Source organism: Cajanus cajan, chromosome 3 (genome assembly GCF_000230855.2).
Source record: "Cajanus cajan strain Asha chromosome 3, NIPB_CcT2T_4, whole genome shotgun sequence".
Lineage (NCBI taxonomy): Eukaryota > Viridiplantae > Streptophyta > Magnoliopsida > Fabales > Fabaceae > Cajanus > Cajanus cajan.
Genome location: NC_138519.1, coordinates 74,830,694 through 74,852,295, shown reverse-complemented (window position 1 = coordinate 74,852,295; position 21,602 = coordinate 74,830,694). Strand labels below are relative to the sequence as shown.

General features: G+C 28.9%; 3 protein-coding genes across 6 annotated transcripts; 1 reads left to right on the top strand and 2 right to left on the bottom strand.

Annotated features, from left to right (window-relative positions):
- Positions 1–6,332: 6,332 nt before the first annotated feature.
- LOC109789181 (uncharacterized) lies at positions 6,333–11,250 on the bottom strand. Of its 3 annotated transcripts, XM_083071305.1 has the most exons (7): positions 10,948–11,250; positions 10,485–10,601; positions 10,117–10,230; positions 7,539–7,597; positions 7,233–7,490; positions 6,716–6,769; positions 6,333–6,605 (listed from the first exon to the last, which is right to left on the bottom strand). In XM_083071305.1, the coding sequence occupies exons 1-7, from the start codon at positions 11,189–11,191 to the stop codon at positions 6,561–6,563; spliced, it is 891 nt and encodes a 296-aa protein (XP_082927431.1). In that variant the 5' UTR covers positions 11,192–11,250; the 3' UTR covers positions 6,333–6,560. The 3 variants fall into 3 exon arrangements, with proteins under 3 accessions (XP_082927431.1, XP_082927429.1, XP_082927430.1); XM_083071303.1 differs by having other exon boundaries at positions 7,233–7,597; positions 10,948–11,249; XM_083071304.1 differs by having other exon boundaries at positions 7,233–7,597; positions 10,509–10,601; positions 10,948–11,246.
- Positions 11,251–13,327: 2,077 nt separating this feature from the next.
- LOC109789180 (GLABRA2 expression modulator-like) lies at positions 13,328–15,872 on the bottom strand. Of its 2 annotated transcripts, none has more exons than XM_083071307.1 (3): positions 15,011–15,872; positions 14,559–14,827; positions 13,328–14,262 (listed from the first exon to the last, which is right to left on the bottom strand). In XM_083071307.1, the coding sequence occupies exons 1-3, from the start codon at positions 15,330–15,332 to the stop codon at positions 14,110–14,112; spliced, it is 744 nt and encodes a 247-aa protein (XP_082927433.1). In that variant the 5' UTR covers positions 15,333–15,872; the 3' UTR covers positions 13,328–14,109. The 2 variants fall into 2 exon arrangements, with proteins under 2 accessions (XP_082927433.1, XP_082927432.1); XM_083071306.1 differs by having other exon boundaries at positions 13,328–14,283; positions 15,011–15,868.
- A 2,863-nt stretch (positions 15,873–18,735) lies between these two features.
- Positions 18,736–20,708, top strand: LOC109789191 (aspartic proteinase nepenthesin-2). The gene has a single exon (XM_020348092.3). The coding sequence runs from the start codon at positions 18,984–18,986 to the stop codon at positions 20,583–20,585; it is 1,602 nt and encodes a 533-aa protein (XP_020203681.2). The 5' UTR covers positions 18,736–18,983; the 3' UTR covers positions 20,586–20,708.
- Positions 20,709–21,602: the final 894 nt, after the last annotated feature.

Sequence of the window (21,602 nt, the reverse complement as noted above, 5' to 3'; positions counted from 1 at the left end):
GGTATTCAGTATTCTACAATGTGCCCTTTTAACAGCGGATTCTGATGATTTGTGATTTATATATTTTCTCCTGCTAGATCATTCATTCATTAAGTTAAATAAAAGTTGGGTTTAATTCAACAAGAAAAAAAGTTGAAATTTTTTCCATTCTACTAACAAAAAATTCTTTTGGCACCAGATTATAACCGAAGAAAAAGTACAGGAACTGTGAGCATAGAGCAATTACTAATCCTGATAGAGTAAGGCTCTCTGTGGCAACATTTCATGACCCTGCTAAGACAGTCAAGATTTCCCCTGCTTCTGAATTGATAAATGAGTCATCACCTGCTAAATGTCGAGATGCTGTTTATGGAGACTATGTATTATCATGGTATACCAAGGGTCATAGGAAAACGAAATATTGATGCACTTGTGCTGTATTCTTAGGTTAGAGCTTATTTCTCTCCTGGCCTCATGGCCTGTCTTGTATCTTGTGGGTGAAAGGAAGTAAAATTACTTTATCATGCAAAACTCCTTATATCATCATACTTTTTTCATATGGATCTTGGATTACAACTCAAACCGAGAATGACACAAATGTGTGAATTTGAACAATAAATTATTCAAGGTATCATATTGTAATTTCTATCCACCAATTTCATGTACAAGCTTTCAAGAGGTCTTCAAATGAGCATCAAGATTTTTCTTGAAATGCAAGAGAGCAGGTAGCATATCTTAATGCTGTCGAGTTATTAATGTATCTTGATATTTATACAGAATCTAGTATATATAATTTGTTGTTAACTCATTAACAAGATATAATTTTCACCTACATGACACAAAGATGCTGGAATGAAGTTGGGGGCACAAAATGCTACAAAAACATTAGAAGGCAATTAATCATCCTATGATCTAATATTTTCTATTTTTATGATGATAATCAGTTACAAAATTTTATTGAAAAAGATCAAAAGATATGCATTTTCTTTCTAAAAAGATTATATAATCTTAGTTGATTACAAGACAAATGATTTAATTTTCATCAAGGCACAAAAAAATAAATATTATAGTGATATCAAACCATATCTTAAAAATACATATGCATGTATGATCATCAAAACCTATCAAAGCATACTCTTATGATCATATAATTATATCAGAGCAGATAATAACAATCAAACTGTAGAAAAAAACAAGCAAATCAATCAGAGTATAAAGCCATGTGAATTTTCAAACAAGCATATTATGTAAATTTTGATTGAAGCGATAAAAAATAATGTTGATAATATGTTTCTACATTAAGATGATGTGTTTTGAATTGAGAATTAGAGCACAAAATTTGGCAACTCAAATAGATAAGCAATAAATACCTATAAATTCCCCCCCTTAATTGTCGTATCCTTCTTATAACTTTTTCTTCAAGTCTTTACTTTCCTTTTGGAAATAGGTAAAAGAATTAGTCTTGATATTGCATCTGCCTTTTAAGCATAGCCACGTCTCTATAGATCTCCTCTTCTGCTTTATATGCAAGCCTCTTTCCTCAGGAATTTCGTGTTTAAGACTCAAAACTAACTCTTGCATAATGGAAATCCTTGCATGCAATTCATCTGGATAAGCATAAGTTGATGTCAGTTGTTGATCTTCAGGTTCCTCCACAGAATACTTAACTGCATAGTAATTAGGAAGAATTCATAGTAATTACTTTTAGATTTAGTTTTGTTATTGAATTTAAGCATATTAGATAGAGAGTGTCACAAAGTATTTTTATTAGGGTAGTAGTGACCACTGCTTTAGATATCCCAATAAAACATACATCCAGCGTCTTGTCATCGTTATTTTATTTTATTTTTCTTCTTTTTTCAAGAGCATTTCCGATCAACTCAATCTCGACCAAAGACTACCCTTGAAATATCAAACTCAATAATTTAATAATGTAAGTAGTTTAGCATTTATGTTTCTTAATTAAAAATTGATGGTCGATCCTTATTTTGAACATGATTCTACAATTAGAAATAATATTTTATCTTATAAGGTCAATTTGGTAAAAAAGAATTATAACTTCTTACTTAATTATTTTTTAATTAAAAAAATTAATACAACTCGATTATGTATAATGTGAAAATTGATGAGACCTTAATATAATCTAGTGTCATGTAATATTATCTCTAGAATAAAGAGCATTTAACAAGTATAAATATTAATATATTTAATAAAGTTTTCTTATATAACGTAAAATATAAATATAATTTGTTTTTTTTTTCTTCAATGAGTTGTAAATGCTAAATTCCTACTTAAAAATTTAGTTGGTGGATAAACATTAATAATATATTTAAATATAATTTTTGTCCTTATGATTTTTTTTTTCATTTTTAGTTCTAGTAATTGTTTTTGTTATTATCTTATTCTTATTTTTTTTAACGTTTCAAAAATAATTCTTATCATTAATTTCTCTTAACAAAAATCTTACATGACAAACGAAATATATATTTTATTTGTTATATTCTATTTTACCATTGTCACATAGGTAAATTAATTTTAATTTTTTTAAACAAAATTTTAAAATACACTTTACTATTACTATTTTATTGTACTCTTTATACACAACCTTTTTATGTCGTTGAACGTTGTGCCTTGGTTGTCAATGGTGACAAAGCTAGATCACCGACCTCCCTTCTCTGTTGAGGTGTCTCACTTGTTGTTGTGACAATGGTAGGTGATAACGTTCTTGATGTCTTGAGCTAATTAACGCAATTCTTCTTGACCTTGGAGAAGACAACATTGACAACGACACTAACAGAGTTGTGAACGCTCTAACCTCCATGGTGAGGTGGAGACTGTGATGACCTTGCAAAAGTGTTGGTCATTGACAGGACCGACCCAACATATTTTGAGGCTTTAAGCAAGTTTTGAAGTTTGACCTTTTTAAAGATGAGAGAGAGACAAGAAAATCAACAGTCACCTATAAAAAAGAAACTTTTAGCAAAAAATTACAATACTAGGATCAAACCCAATTTTTACAATACTAGACTTACAATGGTCAACAAACCAAAGTTAGTACTAATACAACTAATTAATTAAGTTCTATAAGTAAAAAAAATATTTTTGGGGCCTAAAGTTAAAGCTTGAGCAATCTTATGCTTGGGCCAACCCTGGTCATTGAGGACGAATTCAGTTTCATTATCAAGATTGCAGATTGTGAGAATTTGCTCCTCATTGGGGGAATTCAAATTGGGATTGGGGGCTTTAGGGTTTGTGGCAACGAATTTGGATCAGAGAAGCAAGGTGTGATTGCAAGGGTGAGAATTTGGGTGTACTGAAGTGTATTTTGAAATTTTGTTTAAAAAAAATTAAAATCAATTTATCAATAATGAAGTGGAACATAATGCATATAATATATATTTAGTTTGTCATGTGAGATTCTTTTTAATGAAAGTTGATAGTAAAAACTATTTTTGAAATATTATAAAATATTAAAAATGAAATAACAACAAAAAAATTTACAAAGACTAAAAATGAAAGTGATAAATTATATAGAAGGAAAAATTATATTTAATCTTTAAAATATATTTCAACACCCTTGTCTCGCTCCTATAATTATATATATATATATATATATATATATATATAAATATATATAAAGATGTTATCAAATTAATTATATTATTAATTAGATAAAACATTTAAATTCGCTAATCATATCCCAGGTGTAATGCTAAGAGTTAATCACCTATACACTACCAATGTAAAGTTTTTTTATACTAAAAACTAATTATATCTCTTAATTGTGTCATGTCACTGTAAACACATTTACTTTTAACAGTGACATGACACAATTAAGAGATATAATTGGTTGCCAGTATAAAAAAACTTTACACTGACAGTGTATAAGTGATTAACTCTAATGCTAATTGTAACTGTTAAAATCTTTGCTATTAAAAAAAAAGGTCCAGTTTTTTATTTTTAATTTAGTTCGAATTCATCGGATAATTAAGTCGTGATCGCGAGATAGTCCTGTGATTCACATGTACCATATTGCATGTATTTGTAAATCATGCACATTTGATTAAGTATTGTTTATGTAAGAAACATTTCCTTGCTAACCTTTTCCTCAATTTGCTAATCTTTGAAACTCTGAGATAATAATAGCCCGAATCCTTGTTCTGAGTAGTGGGGTGGGTACCTGCAAAAATATTTCGACGTTCAAGTAAGTGTTTGATTCAAAGCACTAAATGCAGTAGTATTAAATGATCATACCTGTCTTTCCTATTTCATCAATCTCCTATTTATAGTGACGTATTTGAGTCTGATGGACTTTCTTGATTATGACTTGGATAATTAGTAAATTAAATCTTAATTCATGGTGACGTGGGTATTTATTATTTAATTTACTATTAACGTGGGTCAGATTAATTAGAGGGTAACTTATTCTTTGTTGGCCGAGTACATGCTCAACTTATGCCACGCCCGAATAGGTATTTGACTGGTGTCCTACCTGAAGTGTCCTTTCTTGGTTCAAGTGATACTATTGTTGGGTTCTAGGATTTAACCAAATGTATGCTTGGGTCATGTCAAGGTCGGATGGGTTGGGTATTCGGTTTGCACCATAGCCGAATAGTTTAGTGTTACTTGATTAATAAGTTTCTTCTTGGCTTCCTTGTTTTCACGTGTTGGCTGGCCGAAGAGGTTGTCCCATTCCTAATACAAGTATTAAGAAACTATATAGAGTAAAACACTTTTTCTCATTATTCATTTCATAATCATAACCATTAAACGAATTTTGAAAGTATTAATATATTGATATTTTTTAATGATTAAAATACACATTTTAGATTCTATAATTTTACTTATTTTATTTGTTAATTTTATAGTTTAAAATAGATTTTTTTAATCTTTATATTTATTTTTTTAATCTCTATAATTTAAGATACATTTTTTAAGTTCTTATACTTATATTTTTTAATCATTTTAATTCTTATGTCATTTTTTTTTTGTAACGATATCTCTTTTGTGTTGATATGATAAGTGTATTAATTCAATTTTATATGTCTTATGTTAAATTTATTTTGCTATAATTATTCTATATTAGACCCCTTGATACTTTATGTCTCTTTTGTACTCTCATTTATAAAGTTTATTATTGAGACACCTTTTTCTACTCTTACAAAATTGAAGATTTTTATCATATCAACACAAAGTACATAACATTACAAAAAAAAAATAACAACATGGACTAAAAGAATTTGTAAATATAGGAAGTAGAAATATCTGTTTGAAACAAAAATTAAAAAAGATAAATATAGAGACTAAAAATGTCAATTTTAAACTATAGATACTAAAAAGTAAAGTAAGTAAAAATATAGGAATTAAAAAAGCATTTTAACCTTTTTTTAATTCATATAAGTTTTTTTTTTGACTGAAATTCATATAAAATAGTTAAATATTTGATAAAATAAAAACTTTGACCCAAAGAAGTATTTGATAAAATAACAATATATAGAAGAAGAAAAAATCATAGATGAATATATAATAAAATCTCATTTCATTTATTTAATTTTAAAATTTATCAAATACCATTTAATTGAAATGAAAAATAAGCCATGTATCCATTCCATTCTTCCAAGTCTACCTTCTAATAATAATTTTTTACATCATAAATTAAATTCATAAATGGAATTTCTATGGTATTTAGCGTGGGTGAATTCTAATCCTGGACTGTTGACTTCGTATCTACAGGCATTTTGATTCTGCCAACCATAACTATTCATATAGGGTCAATTTTCTCAAAACAACACTTATAAAAGAGAAAAATAAAATAAGTTGTTTTACAAGTTAAAACTATTTTTTGTATAAATTAATTTCAATTTATATAAAAAGTTCCTTTTTTTTTTTCTCATTGAAATACTTTCGGTAAAATTTATCCCAAATGTCCATAGAACTAAAGTTTACTCTATTTTAACTAATCATATATCAGTAATAACGAGAGTAATTAGTTCAAGATAAGAATAAGTTTGACTCTATCCTTATCACATAGAATTAATCTAGAGTTCCTTAATTTGTTAAACAATGGCAATCAATTCAATATAATGGATTCATTTTTTATTATCTCTGAAACATTTCTCAATATTAATACATATTGTATTTGGATGCTTTATCTATAACATACTAAAGTACAAAAGATACTTTTTTATCTCCCTGAATTATTTTTAATAAATAATAAATAATAAAAATATATAATAACGAGTGATTATTAAAAATACATGTGGTTACTTTCCTATTTTTGTAAATTTTTAACTAATTAATAATCACTTTGTTTTAAAATAATAGAGACACAGTAGTATATAATAATATTTGGCTTATAAAAAAAATTCAGCGTATACATAGTCAATTGCACAGGGAGGAACAGTAACAAAGTTATTGAAGATAATTGTCACAGAAGCTAGCACACACAACAACGATCCAAAATAAGTAAACGATAGAGTATTTAGACACTTAACAACAATATAACATAATGTTTATACGATTGAGTGATTGAATATAAATTTATAAGCAAATGTCTTTGACTGTAGCTTGTTGGTCAGGCCTTAGAAACCATGAATTTTGACATGTTTCTTCTTTACTATGCCCTCCTGTTTGTAACATCAAAACACAGGAATTTACAAATAAATCATGAATTGCACTGTTCTTTAGTAAGAACAATTGCCACATTAATTTTGCAATATACTTAACATGTTTTTACCTGAACAAGGAAAGAAGATACAGTCCTTCTTTGATCTCCGAAAAGTTCTATAACCTGCATCCATACAAAATTGATCTTTAGCCTTTCATTCATGAGAAAATAATTTATGCACACACAATATATAATAAATTTATACTATAATTCAATCACAAATTTTAAAATTATTTTAAAATTTATATAAATAATTATTTATGATTAGTTGATAGTATAATTTTTTTTACAATGTTAGTATTAATGAGTTAATATTTATTTATTTTTCATAAAAATGAATGTATTTATATATTGAACAACTAACATTATAAGTTATGTCTATTAATTGAGAATTTTGTTTCTTGACTTTTGAGTAGTATTATTAAATATAATTATCATTTACACTATTTAATTTTATAAGTAGTTTTAGAATAAAATTTTAAATTATAATATCATTAATTATGATTAAATAATTTAATTATTTTTATTGATTATAGTTTTAAATAGTATTGTATAATGCATTAGTTGGGAAGAAGATAACACAAACCTTGCCAAACTGAGGGTCGTTGACAAGACGACCATTACAAGAACATTGTTCCATGAGGTCCTTGAGTATCTTGTTATGCTTTTTCTTTATTCCTTCAACAGTTGTTATGATTTTCCTTCCCTTAAGCTGTAATAAACCCACATGAACGTGCTTTTTTACCTTCCTATCTGTTTCCTCGTCGTCTAAATCCTCAAACTCTCTATCCTCATCATCTGAATACTCATTTTCTGAATACTCACCATCACCATCATCATCATCTGAATACTCATTTTCTGAATACTCACCATCACCATCATCATCATCATCATCATCTTCATCTTCATCTTCATCTTCATCTTCATCTTCACCATTTTCCTCAGGGGAAACTATTCAATCATCAAATCACGTCATTAACCAGTGATAAATTATATTGAACGGATATGTAAAAATTTCTAATCAAAGGATTAATGATCATGATCATTATATAAGGCACGGTAGTTAAGTCTTGTTAATTAAAAAAAGTGAAAAAGTGAGAGCTTTATTGAATTACTTTTTATACTTTTATTTCGTGTTTACATTTCTTAGAATATTTTACTTTTATTTTAGTTTTTGTTCCGATATGTCTAAAAGTCCCACATCGTTTAGAAATTGAGGTAAATGGTAGTTTATAAACACCTTCTCTCCTTAACCCACCAAGACGCCTTTTAAAGGATAAAACCATGACGGTTCAACAAGTGCCAAAACGGACAATACCCCGGATGCAATGACCCTAACGATGACAGCAGACTTATGATAGGAACATTTGGCCCTAGAAGGGGGGCTTGTTCCGCTATGGATGGTCCAAATAGCTACAATTATATAAATCGGTACTTAATCACAATTTTTAAAGTTTGTTGGGATGTAAAATTTTAAAATTTAAATTATTTTGATTTTAGTTTTTATTATTTTTTAAATATTTTATTTGGATAAATAAATTTAAATTTGTTAAATTTAAAATTCTTAGGTTGGGTAGAGTAATTTGATTTCCACTAAAAGTAAAATTGATTTTAAATATATATATTTATATATATATATATATATATATTAAAATGTTAATATTAAACTTTATAACAATAAATATTAGTAAATTATTAAATATTTAATAATTTTTTAAAAAAATAATATTAGATAATATTTAATAACTTTTAAATAATTTTAATTATTTAATAATTAAAAATATTGATATTTTTATATTGATTTTGAAAGAAAAAAGAGAGGTAAAAGATAAAAAGAGAAAAAAGAAAGCGGAAGAAATGAAGATAAAAGAGAAATAGGCAACCCCAAGCGTGTGGTTCAGCGGTAGGGGTTGATCCACGTTTAAGCAATGTCAGGGGTTCGAATCCTGCCTTGTGTATGCAGCCGCGTTAAATCTTGAGGCCAACTATCCCACCCTTTGAGGTGCCTCCAACGTAGCGAGGAGATTAGTCACTGCTGTCGGCGGTGGATACTCCAGGGACGAACAAAAAAGATCGAGAGAGAAGGAAAAACAATATGAAGATATAGGTGAGATAGGGTAAAAAATTTTAAAATTCTTACTTTTTTAAAAGAGATGAAGAGAAGAGAGAAATAGGAGAGAGAAGGAAAGACAAAAAAAATATGAAAATATGTAGGTGTGATAAAATAGAAAAAATATGAAAATTTTGAAATTTTACAATTTTAGAAATTTTCATAAATAGTTGAATTTCAAATTTTTTTTTATAAAAATTATTGATTCAAACAAATTAAAGCATCTAATCTCAAAATATTTAAAATTTTTCAAAGAAAAGAGTGAATTACTCTTAAAATTTCTTATCCTAATGTTTACTCTCATTGTACTATTATTTATGACAACTTAGTGAATAGGATGATAATGCTAAAAGCTTTTATGGATATGTAGGTAGATTTATATAAGAGAAGAAACAGTTCATGGTGACTTTAGAGTAAGTTATAAATGAGCAATAGCTGAAACAAATTGTTAGAAGAAATGAATGTTTCGAAGCTGGGGCGGGTCCAGATACCTTTAGAAGGAATCCAAATTTTTTCCTTGTTTCATAATTATTTGAATATGTATCTGCTAATAAATAATTATTTAACATATAATGTTTTTTTTTATTTATAAATATTTGTGGTTTTACACAGAAAATTAAAAGTAATTTTTATTTTCAATAATTAAAAAATATTTTTTTTAAATTTTTATTAAAGATTATTGTTAAAATTTCTACATATTATAATTTATACTACTTTTTTCTTGTTTCAATTTTTTTTACAAAACTCTTTAATTTTACGAAATAATCAAACAATTTATAAAGAAGCATGGGCCAAGGCCCACCCGTTTTAATATGAAAATTGGAAATAAACCAAAATTATCAATAAAGAAGCACGGGCCCAGCCACAGGCCGTTTGAATTAAAATATGAAAAATGGAAATAAACCAAAATTATCTATATTCTAATATAATGTTTTGTTTTAAAATTTCTACATTATTCATATATCTTAATTAATTTAGGATTTTTTAGTTTCAAAATATGACATATATATAGTGAATAGTTGACAATTAATTTGAAATTATATTAAAATTTAGACTTACGTTTTTATGAAGTTTTTGAACTTGTGTTTAATTAATATAATTTAATAAATCTATTTCAAATTACATTTAAAATTTTATTAAATTATTTTTTTTTATGTTGAAACGTTTATGTATTAAAAAATATGAAAATAATTTAAACTAATTTAAGCTAGATCGAATCAGATCAGAAGATTTATATAATTGGGGGAAAAATGTGTATAATTATAAGGAATTCAACTAAATTTGATAAAGTGACTTTTCAGTTTTTGCCAAAATCAATTAAAAAAATGGATTGAAATTTATGACCAAAGGTTAGTGATACCATGAATAAGCACAGTGACAGTGGGATAGGAAACAGGACGAGGAGCAGAGTGATTTCTGACACTGACATCAGATGATATTTCATTCCACATGCCCGCATCAACGTTGTTGTTATCTGCATCAGAGGATGTTTATATATCATGTGTGAGAATTTTTTTTTTTTTTTGGAAAATCAGATGATATTTTTTATTCTGTTTCTGTCACATGATATTAAATTTTGATAATCTATATATATTTCTATAGTTCAAGTCTGTTCATTTGACTCTCATATAAAAATAAGCTTCTTAATTCTTATCTATCTATTCTAGTAAAAGTAATTTTCATTTTAAGAATGAAACGATTTGAAATTTATGATCAAAGATTAATTACTGAGAGTAGGGATGGAGATACTACAAATAGGGCGAGGAGTAGTGGCAGGAACGGAATGAGGAGCATGGTACGGTGTCATGACAGGCTGATTCTTCATATGGTTATGCTCCCAGCTGCCTGAAACACCAGTGCTGTTAATTCCTGCATGAATTCTAAACTTTCCAAAAGACTCAATAACAATTGTTAGAAATAAACATTAATATGATTTTAAGAATTGTAAATTATGATGTAACTCAATCCTAGCTACAAAACTAGTGTATAAAGTAAGTATTATCCCCACTTATATATTTTAATCATATTATTAGTTAATTTTTACTTACACAGAAAAGTTGGTGAAGAGACTTTCTTTTTGATTTTTTTTTTATATGGATTGGATCGAGATTTATGATAAAAGTTTAAGAGATAGATAGGATGGTGAAGAGAGGCTGAGGTTGATTCTCATGGTTGGATGAAACATGATTACCATTAGCAATAGCTGCATGAGATGAAAAGTGATTCCTCCTGACTGAATCAACGTTGTTGCTATGAGCTGCATCATAGGATGTTAGCTTGCCTTGAACAGAAGAAAGAATGTCTGCAGAAGAGAAATTTTGGCTGCCATCGGCTTTGTTGTTAAATGCATCACTTGTGTAGGTAACATGAACCACTTTTGTGGCATTCAGATGCAATAGTGAGGATATCCGACTCCGAATATTTTCCTTCTCCATGCTCACAAGTCACAACACTGTTTCAGTACTTTGATGTGACATGTTTCCTTATCATTGCGTTTATTTTATACATGAATAGAAAATTCATATCCCGTTAATGTTATTATTCCACTATTTGGCTTGGAAACCAAGCTAATAATATTTTATGTAAACCTACTTCGGAGTGGAGCATCCACTGCCCAATAATTTATCCATGCAACGTCTTTCTTTGTTTTTAATATTTTGCATATGCTCATTGGGTCACGTGTAGTAATTCAATAAAAGCCACCCCATAATATTGACTTCACAGCCAAACTTTACATCGCAAAAAAAGAACATGCATATATGAAAGATGTAAGCTATATATAATCAACTTCTACATTAATGATTAGTCATTAATTTGTTATAACTAAAATATCAGAAGATAACCGTGTTTTTTTTTTTAATTAAGCACGTTCACAAAAGTTTGATTTTATGACCGTGGTTGTAAAAAAAATTGTTTAGAAAGATAACAACTTACTTTAATGATATTTACATCTTTGAAACAAAAAATATTTCTCTTTATTTTGTTGAGATTATAGAGAACCACTTTTCGTGCCTGTGAAATCCTAACTGCTTACAACTAAAAATAAAGTTTACAGATGTTACCTGCATGATTTCTTAAAGTAGAAAAATTCAATGTGTCTTAACACAGTGTTAGTTTTGCATGAGACAGAATATATGTAAAATCATCGGTGGGTGTGAAGGAGAAGAAGCGTGAAAGTGAAGTTGTCCAAATGAAAATGTATTAGGGCATAATAAGATTGCAATCTTGTGATCAAATAAAAAATGATGGATTCCCTCAAAAGGGGGGTTAGGAAAGAGGACAAGAAGGTATTGATTCTACTGAATTTCATCCTAATTTTTTTTAACTAATTTAAATAATGAAGTCATTAGGATATCACTTTTAAATTTGAATATATGTTTTCAGTTTATTTGGATATAAGAGAGAGAACTATTGTTTGCTATACTCTCATGTAGCCAATTTAGATATGAGTGAGGATATTAATACTCATCATTCGTTTGCTCCTGTGCAAAGTATATATAAAAGATATTACTGCTCTTCACCAAAAAACCAAAAAGATATTACTGCTTTTGATTGAGGTGTTTGATGGTCCACACTTAACTAGGAAAAGGTAATTATAACCGGGTTTAGTAAAGTGATTATATGGTATCACAAAAAATAATTTCGTTATTTTTAGTTTGTCGATAATTTTCGACAGATATATACTTTCATAGAAAATAATATCTATACCAACAGATAATCAGTATGAAAATATGACTGATGATCACCAATAGAATTTGTTGGTAAAACATGTTAAGTTTTCTGATGGGTATATTTGTCAGTAAGTATCAAAGATAAATATATTCATTAATAAGAATGATCAACTTAATTATCGACAGATTATATACTAGTAATTACTCAAAATTTGCTATCTGTTAAAGCTACTAATATATCATCTATCAGTAATGATCAACAAACTTTATAACTACTAGTTTTGTAAATAATCACCAAACTTCATTATCTATATAACCAATAAGTTATCCATGAGTAATATTTTGTCATTAATAATTTTTTTATTATTTATAAATATATTAATTTAATTATTATGCAATATCATATATGCCGGTGCAAATTAATTAATAATATTATATAAATGAAACTTATATAAAATAAATTTAAAAGATCATGCTAATATTTATCATAGTACTTAATAGTACTTAGAATCCAACATATATAAATCAGTGTCAAACCATTCATAATTCAAAACATACTATAAAGTAAAACAACTAGTTAAAAATGATTAAAATAACAAATAATAAATTTTTTTAGTACAATGTGATAATTTTGTTGATTGTAATTGATAAATCACCTCCTCACTTTGTGCACGTCATTGTCTCAATGTATTATATATGTGTATAACATAATATGATCATGAATAATAATTGAGTCATTTTTATAATTTAATATACTTGAAGTTTATTTGAATACAAGTTTAGAAGTATTTTTGAGAGTTTCTTTATTAAAAAGTATTTTTTATTTTTAATAGATTTTTTATTTTTAATAGAGAAACTCTAAAACATACTTCTAACTTGTATATAAAAACTTGTATAAACTTTGACAAGAAAGGAGCTAAAATTCAATTTGCTAATAGATGGCTCCACCATGTTTTCTCCAATCTATTGTGGCCTCTTACATGTCCTTCAGCATCACCAAATGAATTAAATAATATATGAGAGGCTCTAGAACGATTTTCTTCATATCTAATCTTCATATTCAGCTCTCCACATCACCATTCCTCTACATGAAGAGAAAAATAAATTAATAAATTTTTTTTTTATATTTATTCAATAATAAATAAGTTGCTATAAATGTCACTGTAACTCTGTAACAACTTCTTATGTACAACTTTGCAGCAAAAAGAATTCAACAAATAATAGTACCATAATTCAACACCCATTAGCAAAATACAACGGTCAAAATATAATTTAATTTTTACATTTAATTCGGCCAAGTCCCATTCTAATCATTACACAAAAGCAAAAAAGTTCAAAAAGCCAGGACACCATATATATCACTTATAGTCAATACACCAAATTCATGTAGTTAACATTAAAACTAGTATTTGTCAAAAAAAATAATATTAAAACTAGTATGGCGTGTGTGCTGTAACAGAATTTAATGCTTTCTAATCTGGTTTTGCTCCTTTTATCTATACAATCACGTACACCGAATGAGTTTCAATTTTAATACTATAACAGCTCAACAAACTAGACTAGCAACCTAGCATATAAAGATAAAACACACTTAAATGTTTCTACGAAGGATGGTTTATTAATAACACAAACCTTCTTTGGAATAAATAATACACGGTGCTTTTCGATCCCGTACGCGTGTGTCAGCGAAGCTGCAATGCTCCTTGAATATTTTTAACAGCGTTGTCATAGTGCACAAAGCCCAAAAACCAAAATTCATGGTCGTCAACAGAGATAATCTGTATATATTTTTCAGATGGATTGATCCTGCTTGTAGACGCGTTTACTGCTCTCAGCTGGTGCAATGGAATGACCACCTAATGCATGAGTGCAAGTATTTATATATAAACTACATATCATGATGGAAATATATAGGACAATGGATCGAAGTAAACATGTGTTAGGATCATCTTCTAGGAATATGAGAAAATAGATGAAAATTATGAACTACACATTGTTTAATAATATCCTGCATCTTTAGCAAGTAATCATAGAAAATAAGTCATTCACATATATCTACTATGTCCTATTCTATTATGTCACACGTCACACCTTTCAACCATTGAAGGAAGAGTGTTGGAGGTAGCTTTACCTTATAATAGGTCCATTGAGTGTGGTCATTCTCTTGGTAAGAAAGTAGGTTAGTACTACAAAACGCAAGCTTTGCAGTTGACAAATATAAGTCTCCCATGATAGGTCCAGCAGAGGTGGACAAGTAACATGCATAGATTTTCAGAAGCTGCTCTTCTAGAACCGTCTCAAATGTTTGCCTAAAGATATTCTCGTACCCTACTGCAAGAACCTTACTTTCCTGAGCGATCCTTCCCACAGTAGCATCAGCAAAACTCGGACCCGTTTTTACTGCTCCACGCAAAATTACATTAAAAAAACAGAAGAAAAAATTTAGGGTTAAATAAGTTTTTCCTCCTTAACTATTTTAAGATTCAATTTTCAGTCTTTTCAAAAAGTTTTGTCCACTTTTAATCTCTCATTTATTTTCCAACAAAAGAAAAAAGAAAAGAATGAGAGGAAATGAATACATACAGTGCTGCCACATATTGCCGGCCTTCTTAGTGGTCTCGGCGGCTTTCTTCCCCCATTTGCCGAGTACCGAATCTAAAGTAATAGTTGTACGGGATGAAAACTGGTTCCTCCTGACTGAATCAACGTTGTTGGTATGAGATGCATCAGAGGATGTTTGCTTGCCTTGAACAGAAGATAGAATGTCTGCAGAAGACAAGTTTTGGTTGCCATGGCCGTTGTTGAATGCATCATTTGTATAGATAACGTGACTCACTTTTGTGGCCTTCAAATACAACAGTGAGTATATCCGACTCCCAACATCTTCCTTCTCCATGCTCATCATAACATGCCTTTGTAATCATCACACTCTTAGTTTTGAGCCGTTAAATATATTTAATAGTTATTAGTGTTGGAGAGAGGCCGGAAAGAGAACATTGTCCAAATTCGAAATAAATAATGTAAAATCGTCAAGGAGAAGAAGCGTCACAGTGAATCTTGTAATCAAATATATAATAGATGATGGATTCCCTTTCAATATTTCCAATACGATTGATGAATAAAATTGAGTGAGGATAAGAAGGTATTGATTCTACTAAATTTCAACTTATTTTTTTAATTCATTTTCGAAAAGACAGAGCTGGGTTTTATTATTTTCATACTTTTAAATCGGACTGGTTATCAAATCGATTAAAGTACTGGGTCAGTAAGTCAAAGGTTGAACTGGTGGGTCATAGTTGAATCGCATGACTCGGTTTTTATTTATTTTTATTAAAAAAATATTCATATTAAATATATTTTATACTTATAAATTTTTATAAATTTATATTTTATTTTTAAATTTCAATTTTTTTAATCTTATTTAAAATTATTTTTATTTTTATTTTATAAAAAAATACATAAAAAATTACATGTTAAATTGTATATTAATACAAATTAAAAATATAAATAATATGTACATATATAATATGTTTGCAATTGATATCACAAAATAATATATATAATATCTACATAGATATTATATTATTAAATATATAATTTAAAATTAATAATATGTTATAGAAGTTATTTAAGTTGTATATATTACAAACAAATACATTAGAACAAATAGTCATTGTTATATTTAATAAGACTCTTTGCTCTTTTATTAAGAGATTGAATTTTCATTATTATTTTTGTAGTTTATGGTCCCTTAAAAAAATTTAAAAAAAATAAGAAAAAAAGTAGTTGAACCGGTTTGACCTACCAGTTCACCGGTTGAACCGAAAAATTAACCGGTTCAATCCAGTTTGAAACGGGTCAATTGCATAACCGATCCAACTTAAGATTCGAACCGGCTGGACCACCGGTTTCCGGTCCAACCGGTCCGACCAGCCGATTCGATCCGAATTTTAAATCACTGATTATTTTTCATATGGCGCCAGACTTTACCGCCACTATTAGGCTCTTTTGTGTTGGGCTGGGATGGGCTGGGCTTTTCTTCAGAGGTGGGCCCACACCACAAAATTTGATTTATGAAGAATCAGACTAAAGAATTATATATTTTTTTAACTAACTTTTAGTTTTTACTATTTATATATGATCATATTGCTCAGATTTATAATTCTTATTTTTTAATGATAAACAAGAGTTTTGAGCTTTGACTTAAATATTTAGTGAAATCAAGGGTGTTAAAATGGTTTTGAGAATTCCATTATTTATTAATGTGTCGATTAGGTCAATGAAACAGTATAGCTTTGAAGAATTCCTCTAAATTAGTTGAATAGAACATTAACCAAATAAACAACATTTGGGATTTTGCAACAATTAATTACAATCCCAACAATAATCGCTGTCTTTTAGCATCATATATAGAGTCAAAAGTCGCATTGGGTGATGCAATGACCAAAGTTGAATTCACATTTCACACCAACCCCAGCTAGTTACACCTATTTTTCTATATATCTATACTATAACATGTGACATGTTTTGGTTTTCTAGTTTTTGAGACATTATTCATGCTTAAAACGAGCACACAGTATAAAGATTTGTCCAAGACTTTTTGGAGTGTTAATTATATTTAAAACCATGATGTGTCAACTTCAAATTCAGAAGCATCAACCCCAAAGGAAAAAGAAAGAGAACGAATGAAAGAATAGTCGAAGGTTATTCATATAATTGACGATTAATTACTGTTAGAAAATCTATTTCATTATTTTTAATGACACATGGAATTTTAATAGGAGATATTAGATTTCAAGATGACCATCCCCTGCAAGTTGATCCAAATTTCAATGACTCTCATCATTTCAATTTTCGTTGTCCAGTGCTTGGTTAGTTCACACTTATATGGATGCATAGTTGCATACCACGTACTGATCACATTTGAAAAGGAATTTCATGTTATGTTCTACTTTTACTTTACATTTATTTAACTCGTTATGATAATTTCTTTTAAAAAAATGTGTTAAAATAATTTAATGAGATAACATTACTGTGATTGTAATATTGTATAGATAAATCTAACGTAATTCATATGAAAAAAATAATTTAACGATATAACATTACTGTGTTAAAATAATTTCTTTTTTAGATTGTATAGATAAATCTAACGTAATTCATATGAAAAAAATCCTAATATTCTCTTATGATTTAAATATTAGAGTGTTTTTTATATATATCACTACCTGTCTCTAATTATAGAACAAAATATGATCTCTTGAAAGAGATTGTTGTTGCCTCTCTACAACTTGAGGGCTAATACTACAAATTTTTGTTATATCAAAGTTAATTATATAAAATATTTAATTAATGAGTAAATGAATTATTAATATATTATATAAGAAAGAAACCACTTTTATTTAAAAGTTCTTTATTATAGTTAAAAAAGCAATAAATAATAATATATAAGGAAAAAATCTACTTATTTATATATTATATAATGTTTTATTAGTAACATTAATGTTATATTAATTTTTGTACCTCTTGCATATTTATTATCGGGTGCATCAATCAATAACTAAAGTATTATTCCAACTTAACCAATGGTATCAAATTCAAGTTTTAGATATATAAAAAGAGAATATTGTCGTCGTCAGTAATGATTTTATCCAATTTGAATAAAATTGTCTATGAAAAAAGATATTTGGTATAAACTAAAAAATCTTGTGTATCTGGCTTAATCATATATTTTAAATATATATATATATATAGAGAGATTGGTATGAATACATTTAATAAATATATTTTATATTAATTAAATTTAATAAATACAATAATCATATATAATATTTAATAAATACATCAATTATAAAATTATGAGAATGATTTATTGAATAGGGTGTATGACCTACTAAACTTTGTAATTTTAAAAAAGAAAATAAGTAATAAAATAGGCCTTGTTGAAAAGAGGGATTTAAAAAAAATGTGTTTCTTATGATAAATTATACATGCAGATTACAAAATCTTACATGTGACGCTTGAGTTTGGACTTTCCCTGAAATTCCAAGTAAATAGTCCAATTTGGTAAAAGTAAATAAATAAATAATCAAACCACCTGTCTGTAGTGATCATGACCCATAACACTTGATGAGTCCTTTTCATTTCATTGTAACCAACATATACATGATCCCCAGATTCAAACTACCCTAAATTTTCACATATATCACTCACTTTCTCTGTCTTTTAGCTCACCTAATCAAACCTATTTTCAGCTAAAAGCCTAAAACTTCACTCATTCCCTTTCTACCTTTCCCTTCATATCATCATATGTTTCATGTTCTATTTATTTTGCATATCAAAGTTTCTCCTTCTGTATTTTTTTAGACCTTAATCAAATATATGCTTTCGCAACTCCTAGTGAATTGTTGTCCATGTTTCTTTCTTGTCTTTTAGAAATTGAAAGAAAATACTGTGTCTATCCCCATTTTACAGGCCTTAGGATTAGTACCTAAGTTTTGTTTTCCATCGTTTAGTTATATTGTATATTACATCAAACAAGGAGAATTAAAGCAGCACTATGGTCATGAAAGTTGCCCTTATTTTGGTCCTCCTTTCAATTTTCTGTGTCACTTTCAAAGCTTACACCGAAGTTGATGCTCAAAATGATCACAACAATGATCCAACTCTCACCAACAAAGAGTTTTTCAAGAAAGCCAAAATTTCAGAATCAACCAGATTAACAAAGGAAGAAGATGGAGATGGTGCTATATCAGCAAAGTTACACCTAAGGAAAAGGCCAATCAATCATGGGAATGAGCCTAAAACACAAGCGCAAGACTCTGTAATGAGGGATTTGATCAGAATTCAGACTCTTCACAGAAAAGTCATAGAGAAAAAGTACACAAACAGCATCTCAAGGTATCAAGAAGTGAAGGAGAGTATCACCATCCAGAAGCAGAACAACCCTGCTAATGATGTTTTAGAATCAATGGAATCTTCTAAAGATGAGTTTTCAGGCAACATCATGGCAACCTTGGAATCTGGGGCCTCTCTTGGCACAGGAGAGTATTTCATAGACATGTTTATAGGAACACCTCCTAAACATGTTTGGTTGATACTTGACACTGGCAGTGACCTCACTTGGATTCAATGTGATCCTTGTTATGATTGTTTTGAACAAAATGGACCCCTTTATAACCCCAAGGACTCAAATTCTTATAGGAACATAACCTGCTATGATCACCAGTGTCAACTTGTTCCTTCCCCTGACCCTATTCAGCCTTGCAAAGATGAAAACCAAACATGTCCTTACTTCTATGGCTATGCAGATGGCTCAAACACAACAGGAGATTTTGCATTGGAAACATTTACTGTGAATCTCACATGGCCTAATAATGGGAAGGAAAAGTTTAAACATGTGGTGGATATGATGTTTGGTTGTGGTCATTGGAATAAGGGCTTTTTTCATGGGGCTGATGGAATACTAGGACTTGGGAGAGGACCCCTATCCTTTGCCTCACAGATGCAATCAATTTATGGTCACTCATTTTCTTATTGTCTCACTGACATATTCAGCAACACAAGTACTAGCAGCAAGTTGGTCTTTGGTGAGGACAAGGAGCTATTGAACAACCACAACAATTTCAACTTCACTTCATTGCTTGATGGAGAAGAAAGTCCAGATGATACATTTTACTATCTTAGGATAAAGTCCATCATGGTTGGTGGGGAAGTGCTTGATATTCCTGAACAAACTTGGAATTGGTCAACACAAGGTGCTGGTGGTGGTACAATTATTGATTCAGGCTCTACCTTGGCTTTTTTCCCTGACCCTGCTTATGGTATCATCAAAGAAGCATTTGAGAAGAGAATTAAACTGCATCAAGTTTCTGAAGATGGTTTTATTATGTCTCCATGTTACAATGTGTCAGGAGCGCAGCAATTGGAGCTGCCTGAATTTGGGATTCATTTTGCTGATGGGGCTGTGTGGAATTTCCCTGCTGAAAACTACTTCTACCAATATGAACCTAATGAAGTTATTTGTTTGGCAATTATAAAGACTCCTAATCACTCTCAACTTACAATTATTGGAAACTTGTTACAGCAGAATTTTCACATTCTGTATGATGTGAAAAGGTCTAGACTGGGATATTCTCCCAGAAAGTGTGCTGAGGTTTAGCATCATATTAGGGGTGTGGGAAATGGAATTTAAAGGGTTTTGATTGTCAGCTTTTATTTATATTTTTTCTTTTCTATTCTTCAAGTTCAATCAAAATAAGATGGAAGACCAAAGTTTATTGTATGCTATTTCACTCAAAACAAATAATCAGAAAATTGATTTTTGTATAGTCCTACATGCATCAAACATATAGTTGTCTACTTGTCTTTGCTCAATTATTGGGACTCGGAAATATTAGAAGTCATGTATATATGGTTATGTTAAATATTCAAAGAGACAATCTTATTATTTGTAATAGTTTTTATCCGACTCCACCATAATTTACTTCGGTAAAAAATATATGTTAACAGTTGTTTGTAATTGCAGGGAATGTGGGGTGTTGATTAAACACTTGATAAAGATTAAAAGTCATTCATGGGTTGACACTTGAGGGTGATGGTTAGGTATGTGGCCAATATTATATAGTATGAGAACAAGTCAATTAGTTGGTTTGTCCCTTATGTCTGGCATGTGATATATTTCGAATCCTAGACTAGTAATTTTGACAACCTTTAAGGCTCCAAGCAAGAAGTTAATCCAAAGAATTGAAGCTCTCGTGTGAACTTTATATGGATAGCTACTATTCTATTTGTGTACTACAATATCGTTGTCGATGTAACTTATCTACTGGTTTTTTTGTAGTACTCTTGTGTTGATTGCAATTTTCAACACACGGGGTTGTGGATTTTCAACATGGAGATTTTTTCGCGTTCAGAAAGTTTGAAAAGGAACCATTCCCTTTTGGAAGTAACCAAGATTGCTTGTCAGTCATTCATTCATTATGTTACAGTTTTTTCTTTGAGAATATGTCATCAATCAAATATTTTTTGTTTATGTAAAAATTATAAAAAGACAATCGTATTATGTATATTATTTTAACCCTCACTATTAAACCTACTTAGTGTTTGAGTTAATGACTCAAATTCTTGATTGCATTATTAAATCATTTCGATTAAGAATCAAAATTGAAATATTCTT